Source organism: Morus notabilis, unplaced genomic scaffold, assembly GCF_000414095.1.
Source record: "Morus notabilis unplaced genomic scaffold, ASM41409v2 Scaffold640, whole genome shotgun sequence".
Lineage (NCBI taxonomy): Eukaryota > Viridiplantae > Streptophyta > Magnoliopsida > Rosales > Moraceae > Morus > Morus notabilis.
In genome coordinates this window covers 92,977-105,784 of record NW_010367435.1, presented here as the reverse complement: position 1 = coordinate 105,784, position 12,808 = coordinate 92,977, and the positions used below count along the sequence as shown (strand labels likewise).

The 12,808-nt window shown below is 33.8% G+C and overlaps 1 protein-coding gene across 1 annotated transcript; it reads left to right on the top strand.

Annotated features, from left to right (window-relative positions):
- Window positions 1-1,401: 1,401 nt before the first annotated feature.
- LOC21392542 (putative inactive cadmium/zinc-transporting ATPase HMA3) lies at window positions 1,402-11,730 on the top strand. Its single transcript, XM_010112408.2, has 10 exons — window positions 1,402-1,471; window positions 1,876-2,085; window positions 4,165-4,422; window positions 5,450-5,547; window positions 7,800-8,055; window positions 8,162-8,299; window positions 8,554-8,881; window positions 9,124-9,326; window positions 9,539-9,741; window positions 10,078-11,730. The coding sequence occupies exons 2-10, from the start codon at window positions 1,893-1,895 to the stop codon at window positions 11,422-11,424; spliced, it is 3,024 nt and encodes a 1,007-aa protein (XP_010110710.2). The 5' UTR covers window positions 1,402-1,471; window positions 1,876-1,892; the 3' UTR covers window positions 11,425-11,730.
- The last annotated feature ends 1,078 nt before the right edge of the window (window positions 11,731-12,808 follow it).

Here is a 12,808-nt window from a genome sequence, read left to right as displayed (position 1 = left end):
ATGTCGTCGCAAATAATTTAAGACACGTCATCATCAATGACATGTTCGACGGAACATTCGTGACGACTTATTCGCGACGACTGTTGTCGGCAATGTATTAGTGACGACATCTCAAAACTCTGTCGTCGCAAATATATTATTTGCGTCTAGTTTTTTACGACGATTAATTTTTGACGATATGTCGTCGCAAATATAATATTTCTGACGACAATATAGTTATTTGCGATGACAATTCGTCGTTGTAAATAAACTTTTTTATTGTAGTGTCCTTTTGACCTTGTTCTTAATCCAATGTGGAGACAGAGTATGTTCGTTATACCCTTCGTGACTCGTTTAGGAATAACCAATTCATGGGGGGTTGGAGTATTACCGGGGGGTTATGGAATGATCTAAACATCAAGACTTTTACTAATTAGAAGCTACACAATATAGGAAGTAGAGTTACGTACTCTCCATCCAAAGAAAGTTCCAACCATAACATTTCACATAGAAGGTTTGGACGGATAATACATATAATTTATGCTTCAAAATTAGCATAAATTTAAGAAAACTCCTGTAAATGTGAAAAACACAATCACAGCTCGTGGTCTTGGAATCCCATTCGCAGCATCATTAGTGTTGACTTTTATCTTATGAGGGGTGCCAAATAATCCTTGGTGCCACTCTAGCTCTACCAGTTGTCATGTACTCGTTTGTCATTACTTTATCATTATTCTAATAACCACTAATTTTTCTTAAGTGAAGTTCTCTCTCCTAAAATGCTGTTTTAAAGAGTTTGAAAAATTAAACAATTTTTATGCTGATTCTTACGATTGTTCTTGATTTTATTCTCCTCTTTTCATTTTTTTCTCTTTGTGAAAAATAATCTTACAAATTTTCTCCGAAAAGTATAAATATTTTAAATGGAATATTACAAATAAGATAGTTGAGCTGACGGTGAAAAAGGCACAAAGGATAGCATGTAGCGGAAAAGATGGAGGAAGAGATGGGGATAATTTATAGAAAGACTGACTAAATATTAATAAAAGCTAAAATGTGAGCGAAATCTTAACTTTTTTTTTTTTTTAAAAAAAAAAGAATTTTTTTAAGGAAAACAAATTCCATCATCTTTGAGCACATCTGCGCCCCCTATGACTCTGAGAGTCTATAAACAAGATGCATTAAATTATATGGATTCATATGTGGATTCCATTCTGCCTTCTCTTAACTGATTATCCACTATTATAATCAAGGCAAACCCAATTATTCCCACCAAGAAAAATTAGTGTTTTTGGCCTCAAATCTTCCTTTAAAAAAAAAAAAAAAAAAATTCCAATATTCTTTTCTCATGTGTCTTTTTCTATTCTTTCTCTACTTAAACCCCTCAACATTCTCCCCCCCCCCTTAACTTAAACTCTCATACTTCTTACTTCCCTCCGCACGCATTTAGGCTTGAGAACATCTCAAAATCCTTCCCTTTAGTTCTTAGAAGGTGCTTCTTCTCTCTCTCTCTCTCTCTCTTTCTCTCTCTCTCCTACCTTCTTTCCTCCACATGTCTTTCACATTTTAGCGTTATCTTTCCCTTTATAACGCACAAACACAAAAAAATACAGAACACATGAAACTTGCCATGCCTTTGAAATAAAATGTTACGCATTCACAAACGTACTCATTTTTGTGTTTTCCAACAAACCCACTTTCAGAATCTTTTTTTTTTTTTTTGTTCACTGAAACCATACAATTTTATCCATTTTTTTTAATCTGGGGTTTCCGAGAAAATGTGGTTTTCAAAAAATTTTTTTTTTTTTTTTTTTTTTTTTTTTAATTTTCTATGATCACATTGAAAAGCCAGATCTAACACAATTAGCATTTTAATCTTTTCATTTTCCCGGGCAGTTAAGTTAATTTGGCATATGGCGGGGCAGACAGCCAAAAAGTTTCAGAAGAGCTACTTTGACGTGTTGGGACTTTGTTGCTCCTCCGAAGTCCCTCTCATTGAGAACATCTTGAAGCCTCTCGATGGAGTCAAAGAGGTAACTGTGATTATCGCCACAAGAACCGTCATTGTTGTTCATGACAGCCTCCTCATTTCCCAGACTCAGATTGGTAAGCCCACAAATACACTACTTTTATATATATATATATAATTTGTGTGATGCTCAAGAGTATTGATGAGGATATCACTGCCATTAATCTCAAACTTGACAGTTTTCTATTCGGTCGTTAAACTTCATGGTCACCTTAATTTCTTCCAATCAGCGATTCCGTGAGTTTCCTATTGGGTCGCTAACCTTCATGATCACCATAATTTCTTCACACGTCAGGGGTGGATATGGTTGGATCATGGGACCCGCTTAAGGAACTCAATTATTTCTACATTTTTTTAGTATAGTTGTGTTACCGCTACTCTTTTGCTTTCTTCGTGTCTTCTTTTTCTCTTTCAAAACCTCATCTTTTTTTTACTCCTTTTTATGTTCCACTACTCTACTTTAGTACCATCGAGGCCTGCAATCATCTTTTGCTCGGTTTGATTTGGTCCTAATTGATTCCAGTGTCCTCTACTTTACCATTGTGATCTGCAATGTGCTTTTGCTTTTTTTTTTTTTTTTTCTGATTGTTTGATTGTGCAATCCTAAAGTGGGATGGATATTGCTCAATTATAGGACATTATTGTTACATTCCAATATTTTTTTTATTGAATGGGATTAAAAAAATTCTCCATTCGCGAGATATCGTGCACAAACACAACAAAGTTAAGGCAGTAAAATAGCCCAAAAGGTGGAAGATGATGTATGGGGTGGGGTCAGTTGGTGGGCCTATTTGTATCAATTTTGTGAGTGTGAATGTGTGATCGATGAACTGTCGGATTTGGTCATATGCTTATGATGCAAAAGTTAGAAGGAACGGATATATATTTATATATATATATATCACACACATATATATAAATACATACACACACACAAATATATATATATATATATATATATACACACACACACACACACACACACACATAGCTTTTGGAGATTGCATTTAGTTGAAGTATTTGGCGTTCTTTAGCTTTTAGTGTATGGTTTTTAATTTGTTATCAGTTGTGTTGGTGCATTATATCTCTCAAATTTCAAATTCCTTCTTCTTCCGTTTAGCATATCGGCTTTTGCCCTCTGTTTTATTTTAAAGGTGCGTCTATTGATATCTTTTATTTTATTTTTTACACATCTATTTTTATTATTATTAAATTATCCATTAATAAATTTATTTTTGAGAATAATAATATTTTTAAAAAAATACTCGTTGCACATCCCTTCCAATATTGTGTTAATCACCTTCGTTTTCCAGCGTTCCTTATTTTTTCTTAATTAACAAAAACAAGCAACTTTCCACTTCATAATAGAATTCACATATAACTTATAGATTTCTATTGTAAAAAACGAAGCGAATTTTAGAACAAGATATTTCAGTATTGGGCTAAGCAGTGTATGAGAGCAAGAGCTCCATGTTTTCGGCAAGTCCACCAAAATAATGCACCAAGAAAATTATTTTGCTTTTGCTTATTTATTTATTAATATTTTTTATTCTTTTGCAAGACAACATAGTTTATATCGATGGCCTAATTGGTATCGACTTAGTATTTTTTTTCATTTATTGTATATTTTATATTGTACGGCTTTTTATTTTTATCAGTTAAATTCGCTCTAGATAAAATTACAACTGAATCCCTTAAGTTGTTATAAATTGAAGGACAGATTACACGGTCCCCTGAGTTATAGCTTTTGTTATAAAATCTCCTGAATTTCAATTTATAACATTTGTTTTTTCCTAACTTCATAACCACGTAATTTGTCCTAAATTTAATGCATTTGGACCCCACACTTAAGGAGGAAACTGTAAATTTATAAGGAATACTCATATTGTGTAATTATTGAAATATTTAGGGGATGTAAATGTAATTTTCCGAATGGTCTAAAGAACCAAATTGTCGCAATTAGGTAAATCTCTTCTTGCGTTGACCGCATAATCATAGATGGAGTTATGGAAGCATTACTTTGACCATCATTAATAGGCTAAAGAATGCAAATAATTCGAATAAAAAAATGAAAGAATGCAAACAATCAATCATGATTAAGGATATATATCAAAAAAATAAAAATTGTTGATATCTATAATATAAATATATTGCAGTAAAGGCGCTAAACGAAGCAAGGCTAGAAGCAAATGTTAGAATTTACGGAGGTGACAATTTCAAGAAGAAATGGCCAAGCCCTTACTCAATTGCTTGCGGAGTTTTGGTTTTGTTGTCGTTTCTCAAGTATGTTTACCGTCCGCTTGGATGGTTGGCTCTTGCTGCTGTCGTTATCGGAATTTGGCCCATTTGTCTCAAAGCTCTTGCAGCTACTCGGAATCTTAGGCTTGATATCAATATTCTCGCTATTGTTGCAGGTACCTAACTTTATTTTATCTATTTTTTTTTTTTCATTTTACAAAAATATTTAGTTATTTTATTATATTTTTATACGGTCTTGCATAATCTGTGTTTATTGTTATTATTATTATTATTATTATTATTTTATTTTTTGTGATTGTACAATCCATTAGGCCTATTGGTGTTTCGTTAAAGGAGGATCTTTGGAAAAAAAAACAAAATTAAGGAATGTGTCCTCTTAATTCATTTTCCTTTTAGGACTTGCTCTTATAGTTCCTGTAAAAATGGACTGTCGACAATCTCTTATCTTTTAGTCATCTATTTTATATACTTTTTTAATCTGATATAATTTTAACTAAATCTAACAATTAAAAACTGTATTACCAGTAAAGCGGAGTAAAGCGGACTACTGGAGAAACTCTATTTTTTTTTTTTTAGTTTTGAAGTATTTTTTTTTTAATTATAGGTAATGTAAGATCATAAATTTTATAGTAGTGTTTAAAGCGCATAATTCTTTATGACTTTGGTGAGGAGCATTTCTCTAGACTCTAGATTCCTCTAAAAAAAACAAACAAACAAACAAAGTCATCTCTTCTCTATTTTTCTTAATAGAGTTTGTTTTTTTTTTTTTCTTTTTTTCCTGGAAGATGTTACTGCCTCTTCATAGAGAAATTTAATTGTGACCAAAAGGGCTCTTGAGAAGTCATAATATAAAAAAAAAAAAAAAAAGAAAAAGAAGTATAGTTTTTTAAACGAAGTTATTTTATTTTTTAATCTGATCTCTTTATTTGTCCACTAAAGTAAGGGGTTTTATCCGTACAAGTGAGGTTTGAGTAAAAAAAAAAAAGTAGTTTTAGAGGACGTTTGGTTTATGTATTCAGAATCATGAGTCAGAACCATTCTCGTTTTATGTGTATTTTTTGTGAGAGAAAATGTTGTAGAAAACTATGAATCATGATTCAGAATTAGAGACGAATATATGAAATAAACGTCCCATTAGTTAAGCTTATCATCTTACAAGAAACTACATATTATTTTGGACAGTGATTGGGACAGTGGCTATGGGTGACTATGTAGAAGCTGGCACCATCGTCTTTCTCTTCACCGTTGCCGAGTGGCTCGAGTCAAGGGCAAGCCACAAGGTTAGGGCGCAACTAAATTTATGTGTGTTTTTTTTTTTTTTTTTTTTTTTTTTTTGGGTTTTAAATTACAGAGAACTCGTATATGGTACAAACAATCTATTATAGTCCTCATGTTACATTTTCAATGGCCTGATCCGTAAATGTACAATTAAAAAATTATAGCGCGCGATACAAATGCTTATCATCTTAAATTAAATCAATTAAAAGCTAATTCAACGGTTAAAATAGTAATTTCAATCATTAGGAAAAAAAATTTCCCTCATTTATATATCCTTTTGTTATCATTATTTTTCTTTTGCTAGAAGAGGACGTTAGTCCAAGTCAAGTACCTGAAAGTGTTGTGGAGGTTTCCAGAATTAAAAGTGTCAATTAATTGAAATTCTCACAGAAAAAAAAAAAACGAAAATACCTTTTGCAAAGCGACGATTTCAAAAAAAAGCAAGAATAATCATTCACATAGCCCTTTAAAGATGGCAAGAAAAGACAAATAATATGTACTAGATGGATAATAAATTAAAACTATCAATCATGATAAAGTTAATTTGCACAATCTCTAATACTATGAGTCATGAGATAAGTCAAGCAAATCTTTTTTGGTCCAGTGTATAGCTTGAACATTAGTGTTGAATAGCGACATATATATGTAAAATGTTGCGTTAGTTTATCAATTCTCTCTGAAAAACTTAAACTATTAGAAATATTTTTTTTATAAAAAAAGTACCTATTTTGTCATAATTTTTTGTAATTTTATTATTTATGCAATTTTAAATAATTCCATGTCATTATAGCTTTTTATTTTCTCTTTATAGGTTAAATGGTAATTGTTTGTTCTTAGTACTGGGTAAATTTTTTATCATTTTGAGTAGTATTTCTAACTTTTTCATTGGTTTTATATTTATAATACTTTTTGAGTGGACTGGATAATGAACAATCAATTAATGAAATAAATATTAGTTGGATAAGCAGCAAAAAATTAGGTGGTATGTCATAATTTTTTTACTTTTATCAAATTAATGCCACAAGCTTTTTGTGGACTGGATAATGAACAATCAATTAATGAAATAAATATTAGTTGGATAAGCAGCAAGAAATTAGGTGGTATGTCATAATTTTTTTACTTTATCAAATTAATGCCACAAGCTTTTTGTGGTTTGAATTTATGTTTGCCTTTGATTTGTTCATTTGTGTCGCACAAATGAAAAGCTATAATATTCATGACGTAAACCTGAGTCAACACGTAATGACAATTTTTAGAGAGTGCAAAAAAAGAAATTGAACTCAAAAACTCCAATTTTGATATCATATTACTCTACCAATTCTTTCAAAAACTAAAGCAGTGAGAGGATAGTCAAAAATAATTTTAGATTATGCATGTTTTAAAGTAAATGTTGAGAGAGTAACTGATATCGGAAATATATGCAAACTACATCCTTTTACTTTAGTAAGGACATACATTAAAAAATCAAAAACTAAAAGAGTAAAGTGAATTAGTGTGGGGTATATAAAAAAATATATTTATTTTAATAGGGGTATATAAGAAAATATATTTATTTTAGTCGGGGCATATATTATTTCAGTAGTGATTTAAGTGTAAAATTTTAAAATTTTTAAAGGTAATATTTTTTACAAAAAACATTTGAGTGGAGGTGGTAGTCTCCACTAAACTGTACTTAAATCCGCCACTTATTATAACAAAAAGCAATGCTCTTAAACACTTTTCTTTTGTGTGAACACGTACCAGTCAAAATAATGTGCAATTCATACACTTTTACCATTCAATTCGATGATCTCGTGTCAACTTTTGCCATTTCTAGTACAATAAGCTAAGTTGCAATCAATAGTAGGATAGACAAGACCGAGTTGAAACAGGGCAGTTAACTACTTACAAATTCTATGAAACAGAATTCCTAGCTATAAAGTACCCAAATTCAATATTGTCACAACATTTAGAGAGTATTTTTCGTGAGTAGCAATATCACTATTTTGCCTATATTAAATAACCTTTCCACTATGAGTAAGAAGAAGTTACAAGAGATAATCGCATACCACTCAACTCTCTGTGTTTTTTTCACAGAAACGGCGCCTCCGGCGCCTCCTTTTTATAATGAAAAGTAGGGCAACTGAATCTCACAAGGTAGTAAATCGGCAGGATAATTAATAAGGCTCTACAACTTAACAACATATGACAAATTGTCATTGTTAGGATCTTTGGACAATAAATGATTTGAAAAATAAAATGGCATGCGTTGCAGGCAAATGTGGTAATGTCATCGCTGATGAGCATGGTCCCTCAGAAAGCCGTCATAGCGGAAACCGGAGAAGTTGTAGACGCCGATGAGGTGAAGCTGAACACAGTGCTAGCAGTCAAGGCAGGGGAAGTGATACCAATTGATGGAATAGTGGTAGAAGGAAACTGTGAAGTGGATGAGAAAACACTGACAGGAGAGTCTTTCCCAGTTGCCAAACAGAAGGATTCTACCGTTTGGGCCGGCACAATCAATCTCAATGGTGCTGCCACAATCCTCCTTGCCCTTTTTTTTTTTTTAATTATGAACCAAGGTTTTAATTTTGTTTAGATTTGTGACATATTTTTTGGTGCTTTAATTTTTAATAGGCTACATTAGTGTAAAGACCACGGCCTTGGCTGAAGACTGTGCCGTGGCTAAAATGGCTAAGCTTGTGGAAGAGGCTCAAAACAGCAAGTCAAAAACTCAGAGATTCATTGACAAATGTGCTAAGTTTTACACCCCAGGTTTGTCAAATTCTCTTTTTCACTTGAATATGTTGTACATGACTAATAAAGAGCTTTAGTTCCAAGGAACGAGTACATTGTGTAATTCTTTTAGTTTTTTAATTTAATCTCGATTATTGTCGTTTTTCATGCCTTATGATGTTTATGATTTAGACCTTCTAAACGGTTCATGTGCATTAGTAATAATCTGTTTTAAATTTTTTTAATTTAATTTAGTTTGTTTTTATGTTTTTTTTTGTTTTTTTGGTTTTCAGCGGTTCTGATAATATCAATTTCTGTGGCTGTGATTCCTGCGGCACTAAGACTTCCACACCTCAGCAAATGGTTTCATTTAGCTCTGGTTGTTTTGGTAAGCGCATGTCCTTGTGGACTAATCCTCTCAACGCCTGTTGCAACTTTCTGTGCGCTCACAAAGGCTGCAACTTCTGGTCTTCTCATCAAAGGAGGCGATCACCTCGAGACGCTCTCCAAGATCAAGATTGCCGCCTTTGACAAGACCGGGACGATCACTAGAGGTGAATTTGTGGTCTCCGATTTTCGGCCTCTTCTTGATGATGTTGGCTTGGAAACTTTGGTTTACTGGTAAAGACTATTTCCTGAATTGACATTTGAAGCTTTCTTTAAACACAAACAAACTGTTTGAGATATTGGCTTCAAAGAGTTGCCTCTATTTGGAAATAAATATTGTCGTTGATCTATCTCCTATCAACTTAAGCCTTTTTTTAAATAAGTGAACATAACTGATGCTTAAAATTAGTAGAAAGTATCTTTGGTAACTGTGGAAATCTCACACTTCCACCCACATTATGATTAAAAAAAACAAGGGTGTCAAGCATCGAGAGCAAATCGAGTCATCCAATGGCCACTGCACTGGTCGCCTACGGAAAATCGCTTTCAATTGAGCCAAAGCCTGACAATGTAGAGGAGTTCCAAAATTTTCCCGGAGAAGGAATTTATGGAAGAATTGATGGAAAAGATATTTACATTGGAAGCAAGAAAATTTCTACAAGAGCTTCTTGTGAAACAGGTGAAAGACATTACATGACTTATTTCCCATACATCTCTATGTTAACCATTCCATATATGTGGCAGAGATAGCCAATGATTTCCGAGATCGAGTTTCATACAAGTGATTTTTTTTTTTTATAATAAAGTTAATTAGGCAACATTTTTTTTTTCTATATTCTCTATCCCTTTAACTTGAACCAACTAACACTTAGTGTTTTTCTAAATTTTCAGTTCCTACTTTAGAAGGCTTTGCTAAGGATGGAAAGTCGGTTGGCTACATATACTGTGGAGGAAGATCGGCTGGAATTTTTACGCTCTCCGATGCTTGTCGATCTGGGGTCGTGGACGCAATCAAAGAGCTTAAGTTGTTGGGAATCAAAACGGCTATGCTCACAGGAGATAGTCATGCAGCAGCCATGCACACACATGAGCAGGTATATCTCCTGCTCCTTCATAATGTAGTACTTTTTTGCTACTAAATATCTCAAAGGGAAAATTACTCTTGACGTCCCAAGTTTCACATAGTTGATAATGATTTCAGATTCCTTGAGTCCTTAATGATTGCATTTCTACCCTTTTTTGAGGACACTAGGGAAAAAAAAAAAAAAAAAAAGAAGCTCGGTGAGGATCGTTTATGCTTTGTCTAAAGTCATGCTATAATAAATAATTTGATTACTTCACTTGGTGAATGATTGGCCTACATACTATTGTATTTTTAGGATCAACAAAAAATGAGTTGATAAACTGTAAAAGTTTAACATTGTATGCAGCTAGGACATGCTATTGGGGTGGTCCACGCGGAACTTCTACCCGAAGACAAGGCAAAAATCATCAAAGAGTTCAAAAGGGAAGGGCCGACTGCCATGATTGGTGATGGCCTGAATGATGCCCCTGCTTTAGCCACAGCTGACATAGGTGTCTCTATGGGGGTGTCGGGTTCTGCGCTTGCTACAGAAACCGGGCACGTGATTCTCCTGTCGAATGACATAAGAAAGATACCGAAAGCCATCAAACTAGCAAGGAAAGCCACATGGAAAGTGATTCAAAATGTCATTTTGTCAATCACCACTAAGGCTGCAATCCTCATCTTGGCCATTGCGGGCCACCCTCTTGTATGGGCTGCGGTTCTTGCTGATGTCGGGACTTGCGTACTTGTGATCCTTAACAGCATGCTACTTCTACAAGGAAGCCACAATCACGGTGGGAAATGCTGCAAATCTAGTTCTACTCCTCATGTCCATAAACACGGATGCAACGACGGTCATCGCGAATTCTCACCCCACAAAGACCATCAATGTTGCTCCAATAATAAAGCTCCAAATGTGTGCAAATCCGAAAAGTGTTCTTCCGAGACAAGGGTATTGAAATGCCAGAGTAAAAAACTCATTTCAAGCTCTTGTTGTGATAACAAATGTAAAAACTCAGATAATTTGCAGGGTGATTGCGCAAGTAGTAATAGATCGCGTGGAGCGCAACATTGTCACCATGGAAGCTGTAACAGTATCAATCATGATTTGGAGTCGGAAAAAACACACGATCACGGCATTTTAGGATCTCAGACTTGTATTAGATCATGTGGGGAAGACAATCATCATGTAACAAATTCAACAGAAAGGCTTGGTGGTTGTGGAGAAGGCGATCACGATGGCGTTCATGACTCAAAGCATTGCAGCCACTCTGTTTCTTCATTTGCAGAAAGCGAAACACCGATAAGTACTAGTGGTCAAATCCACTCGAGCTGCTGCGGTAAAAGGCACAACGACAACGAAGCACATCCAAAAACTGTTAAACCATGTTGTGTTCTCGAACCTCTAGAAGAACATTCTTGTTCAAAGAAACACAACAAAGATCACACCACTATTGATGTAACGCGTGATGAAAACCATGTTGAATCGGAGTCAAAACATGCTTGTGCAATGAGTTTGGAGAGGAGGGAAGTGGGACGGTGTTGCGAGAATCGCAAGGACTTTTCGGGATCGGCATCCATGAATTCTTGCATGGGCTTGGAGAAGAGAGAAATGGGTGGCTGCTGCAGGAGCTACATGAAGGAATGCTGTAGTAAGCACGGACATCTTGGGGTTGCCTTTGGAGGACTTTCGGAAGTTGTCATTGATTAGGTAATTCACCCAACATTTTGGAGAAGGGCATAATAATATCCCTCTGATTTTTTTTGAGTTGGAAGGGATTTTAGGAGTTTTTGTGAAATGTTATGAGCGTGGGAATGAAAATGCATAAATTGAATGAGATATGGGGAATTATGGCCTAATGATATGAAGTAGATTAATTTGTACATATTATTAGAAACGGCAATATCATGTTCATCATCACATTTGATCAGTACTAGCTAATTTGATCTGTATATGTAATCAATGCAATATAGCATTGAACTGCCTTTTTTTCCCCTTCATGTATAACTAATAATATCCCAATTTCTTGTCAATCAAAATGCCGTTTATCTGTCAGCGCCGTGTTTATTATAGCAATTGGTGTTTGTAATTTGAAATATATTATCCATGTCAAAATAAAGAATAAAATAAAATAAAAAATCTTTGAAAGTATAATCTCTCATCTTAATATAGTATGTTTTTAAAAAAAAAAAAAAATTATAGGAAGTAATATAATTATTTAGCAGGAGGGACTAGCAAAGGGAAGGGAATGGGCTGGGCATTGGATGATACGACTTAATAGCTTATAGTTATTATTGTTTTTTTTTTTTTTTTAATTTGTCTATTATTATTTTCTTTTTATGCTGAGGCACTTATAAGACAGTCTTAAGTTAAGGAAAAAAAGCTCTTATTTATTTATTTATTTTCTTTTACTGAGAAAAAGATAATGGGTGTTGTTCTCACACCTCGAGCCCAGTAGACATTTGGTAATCTACTTGGACCACGGGAACAGAAAGTAACCTTATTTCTGCTTTTATGAACTAACAGCAAGGAAGTTCAAAATGTCCTCAACCCAATCCATATTTCACAAGCTGGCGAGGGCTATAATTTCAATCTTATCGAAGACAAAGATCAAAATGGGTACTTAAGTATTAGGTGAGAAAATTGGAAATGTAACCATTAAAAACTCATCTATTCTATATATATACCTCGGTAGTAAAAAGCTTATTATTTTCAAGCATCAAAGTAATCCCTGGAGTTGCGTTCCTAGGGTATTACTAACATGATCTTCCCAAAATAATACCACTCTTCCCCAAAAAAAAAAAAATAAAATAAAATAAAATATTCATAAGTACTTTAGGCTTGCTTTTGCTTATGATATCTTATTACAACCTGATTTAGTTTGTAGTTTGAAGCACAATCAGTATTTCTCTTACAAAAATTCTAATTCAAATTAGCAATAAACTAAACGGACAATAAAATATTTGAAACAAATTAAAACTCTTAACTATATGAGTATATAAAAAAATTTGGTCTAAAACCGTACAAGGGTACATGAGGAAGGCAAAACTAGCCCCCACCTCCATAATTTGATAGAAATTTAAGAGTGTAATAC